We start from the raw sequence: 4,080 nt of genomic DNA on the forward strand, positions 1-4,080 counted from the left end.
TTACCTCTCAGTCCCTTCTTGCATCAGTGTGTCTATTAATGTTTGGTATGAACCCCCCTCCGACCCGTCCTCTCCATCTCCTGATTAGAAACGCACTATTTTTAAGGAGGCTTTTCACTAGGCTTTCTGAAGTCAAATAATGAAACTTTTTACGGAAAAATTGATGCTGAAGAGTGTCTAAAAGTCGAAACATATAGAAATACATCAATATGTATTGATTCAAGGTTTAAAGTCCAAAATAATTAAATTGTCTACCTGTCTCTTCTTTTCTTTATTCCAATTTAGGTAAATCGGAGATAAAATTGTTTATCTAGGTATAACTTTCACGGTGAAGGGATTATCATTTACACTCTACGATCAATATACATGAGGCAAGGTCTATAGAATATATATTTTACAGGAGAGGTCTCTGCCGTGGCTACATACGTCACACTTTATTAAAACACGGATCAATAATCAACGCTAAGCGTTTATGCTGAAGGTAACTCCTAAAAGTACTAGAAGTCATTAGTGCATATTTCGCATTCTAAAGAAATAAAGAAATAAACTCAAATTCTTCTTTCACTCTCCAATAGGATCGGTACTTGGTTGGGATCTTATTATTAGCTTTAAAAGTTAAAAAGTAATATCGACTGTGTTTAGCTTCATTTTTTTTTTTTTTTTTTTTTTTTACAGAATGACTTTAACAAGGTCATTATTCGGTTTACTTATTGACAAGTATTGTATTTGTCTTATTTGATTACGTTAAATCTTGTGTTGAATGCAATCTGTGTAAATTGGTCGAAATATGGAGTGCGAATACCTTAGGATTTATAATTGTAAAGATGGAGTCTACTGAGCAATACTGTACTGCCGATTAAGAGCTTTCATTCCTTGATGAAAGAGAATTTAATACTGTCGCTTATGTGGTTTTGTTGTTAATAGTAGTGCTATACTTTTTATTTAGAAATAATATAAGTAATCATTATTATTATTATTATTATTAGTAGTAGTAGTAGTAGTAGTAGTAGTAGTAGTAGTAGTAGTAGTGTGATAATATTATGACTTTAAAATTGTATTAAAAAATATTCCATAGGGATTTAGGGAATTCATGCAGATATAATTCATATAACTTTAATGAGAGGAATCTTGTTAACGTCTATATTTCATTACATTTTTTTTCTATACGTTTAAGCATATCTGATAATTAAGTTTCTTGTTTATGCGATATATATATATATATATATATTTATATATATATTATATATATATATATCTACATATATATATATATATATATATATATATAAATTAAATCTTCCTCTCCTCCTAGAACTATTGATGCAAAGGGCCTCTGTTAGATTTCGCCAGCCGTCTCTGTCTTGAGCTTTTAAATCAACACTTCTCCATTTATCTTCTATTTCACGCTTCATATTCCTCAGCTATGTATACTTGGGTCGTCCAACTCTTCTAGTGCCTTGTGGAGCCCAGTTGAAAGTATGTTGAACTAATTTCTCTTGGGTAGTGCGAAGAGCATGACCATTTCATATATATATATATATATATATATATATATAATCAATAATGATCATCAGCCGTGACTTTCCACTGCAGGATTAAGGCCTTAGATATGTCCTTCCACTCGCGTTAGTTTATGGTCTTTTTCTGCCTACGTATACCTGCAAATTTTCGTAGCTCGTCAATCCTTCGTCGTCTCTTTCTTCCCCTGCGTCTTTTGTAATCTCTAGTGACCCATTCTGTTACTCTTAATGACTATCTACTATTCTCTCTCTCTCTCTCTCTCTCTCTCTCTCCTCTCTCTCTCTCTCTCTGTATATATATATATATATATATATATCATAAATTCATATATATCTATATATACATGTATGCGCATATATATTTGTATATAAATACATATACACATGCACATTTATTTATGTATGTATGTATGCATTAATACAAATATAAGTAGATGTATATGCATACATATTTCTATAAAATATAAATATACATTTGCATACATTAATATGTATATATACAGTGTATATATATGTATATATATATATATATATATATAGATATATATATATATATATATACATGTATATATAAGCATATATACATGTATATATATATATATATGTATATATATATATATATATATGTATATGTGTGTATATATATACATGTGTGTGTGCGCATATATATGTGTGTATAGTATATATATATATATATAAATGTGTATATCTATATATATATATATATATACATATATGTATATATATGTATATGTACATATATATATATATATATATATATATCCTTTCTTAGTGGGGATACTTTAACGAAGTGAAAGGGTTTGTAAATCATCATGACTTGCAAAGCTGTACTAGTCAGTGCCACCCATACCAGGTTGGTTTGCCTGTGAGCTATGAGACGAAACTCTCCCACCATCACCAATCCGGTGTTGGTCAGAGTGGTGGTTAACGTCGGAGGCCTTTGTCTTTCAGTGGACTAGAAATGACTGCGTTTGTTGTTGTTGAGCATATATATATATATATATATATGTGTGTGTGTGTGTGTATATATATATGCATATATATACATATATATATATATATATATATAGGCTACACAAGCACATACATGTATATATATATATATATATATGTATATATGGTGTGTGTATATATATATAGTATATATATAGGCCTATACAAGCACATACATGTATAAATATATGGTATATATATATATATATATATATAGGCTACACAAGCACATACATGTACTTTATATATATGGTGTGTGTGTATATATATATATATATATATATGTATATATATATATATGTATATGTATATACATACATGTCTGTTGTGTGTTGATAAGGTGATTTTTAGTATGATGATGCTCGAATTTCTGTCAGAATTTCATGGTTATAGTTTATACATCTGCACTGGTGTAAACAACCAAACCGCCGTAATTGAAGTTTTCGCCAGCAATCAATATACTATGGTGAAGAGGCAGTATTTTTACCGTGGAGAGACACAAGGTTGTGAAAGAGGATGGTTGTGGGCAAGCACTTCCCATAGTAACCCTTAATTTCTTTGTTTTGGTTTTCTCCATTAATCCTGCTACCAATGACGTCACAAATGTGCGCAGTAGTGACGGGGCTGTCTAACCCTGTATTCTATTAATCCTGCGCCCAATAGGACTCCGAAGAAGTATGTGCAGGGGATTATTATAATCATCATGGCCATCGTGATTGTTATTGTTATTATTATTATTATGATTTATTATGATAATGATAATCATCATCATCCCCTGGCTTGGTTCCAGAGGAGTATGAGTTGAGAGCAATCAAGGCCCTTGGGAGCAATGAGTCATTGAATCTACATCGGTGGGCTCTTCAGGTTCTGGTGGTTTGTGCGGTTCCCCCATTGTTTGACCTACGTCATCGGAGGTATGGAGGCTCTTCACCAGTGTCTATGAAGACCTCTGACGATGAGTTAGACCTGAGGATGTCTTGGGCCTTTCAGGTAGGCCCTCCTGAATTTTTTGAGAGAGTTGGTAGCTAAAGTTACCTCTTATCCCGGTCCTCAACATCCGGATCTCAGTATTGATAATGTTTCTTTAAATTTGTATGACTTTCAAAATTTTAGGTGTGATTCTCGACAGCAAATTTACTTTTGAGAAACATATAAGGTCTGTGTCTTCTTCAATTCCACAAAAAATAGGGTTATTGAGAAAGTCTTTCAAGATTTTCGGTGATCAATCTATTCTGAAGAAGTGTTTTAATTCTTTCATTCTACCTTGTTTTGAGTATTGTTCTCCGGTCTGGTCTTCAGCTACTGATTCTTATCTTGATTTGTTGGACAGAAACTTAAGGTCTATTAAATTTCTTATTCCTGATCTAGATATTAATCTCTGGCACCGTCGTTCAATTAGTTCATTATGCATGTTGCATAAGATTTTTCATAACTCTGACCATCCTTTACATTCAGATCTCCCTGGACAATTCTATCCTGTTCGTAATACTAGGCAGGCAGTTAACTCTAATAGCCAGGCCTTCTCCATCATGAGGCTCAATACTAC

The 4,080-nt window shown here is 32.0% G+C and overlaps 1 protein-coding gene across 1 annotated transcript in view; it reads left to right on the forward strand.

Moving 5' to 3' along the window:
* Positions 1–4,080, forward strand: part of LOC137641183 (cytochrome c oxidase subunit 7A2, mitochondrial-like) — a 16,200-nt gene that overhangs the window by 87 nt on the left and 12,033 nt on the right. Inside the window, exon 2 of the mRNA XM_068373622.1 lies at positions 1,367–1,476. Within this exon, the coding sequence (XP_068229723.1) occupies positions 1,367–1,476 (110 nt within the window). The remainder of the gene's footprint in view (positions 1–1,366; positions 1,477–4,080) is intronic.

This window comes from Palaemon carinicauda, chromosome 5, assembly GCF_036898095.1.
Source record: "Palaemon carinicauda isolate YSFRI2023 chromosome 5, ASM3689809v2, whole genome shotgun sequence".
Taxonomy (NCBI): Eukaryota; Metazoa; Arthropoda; class Malacostraca; order Decapoda; family Palaemonidae; genus Palaemon; species Palaemon carinicauda.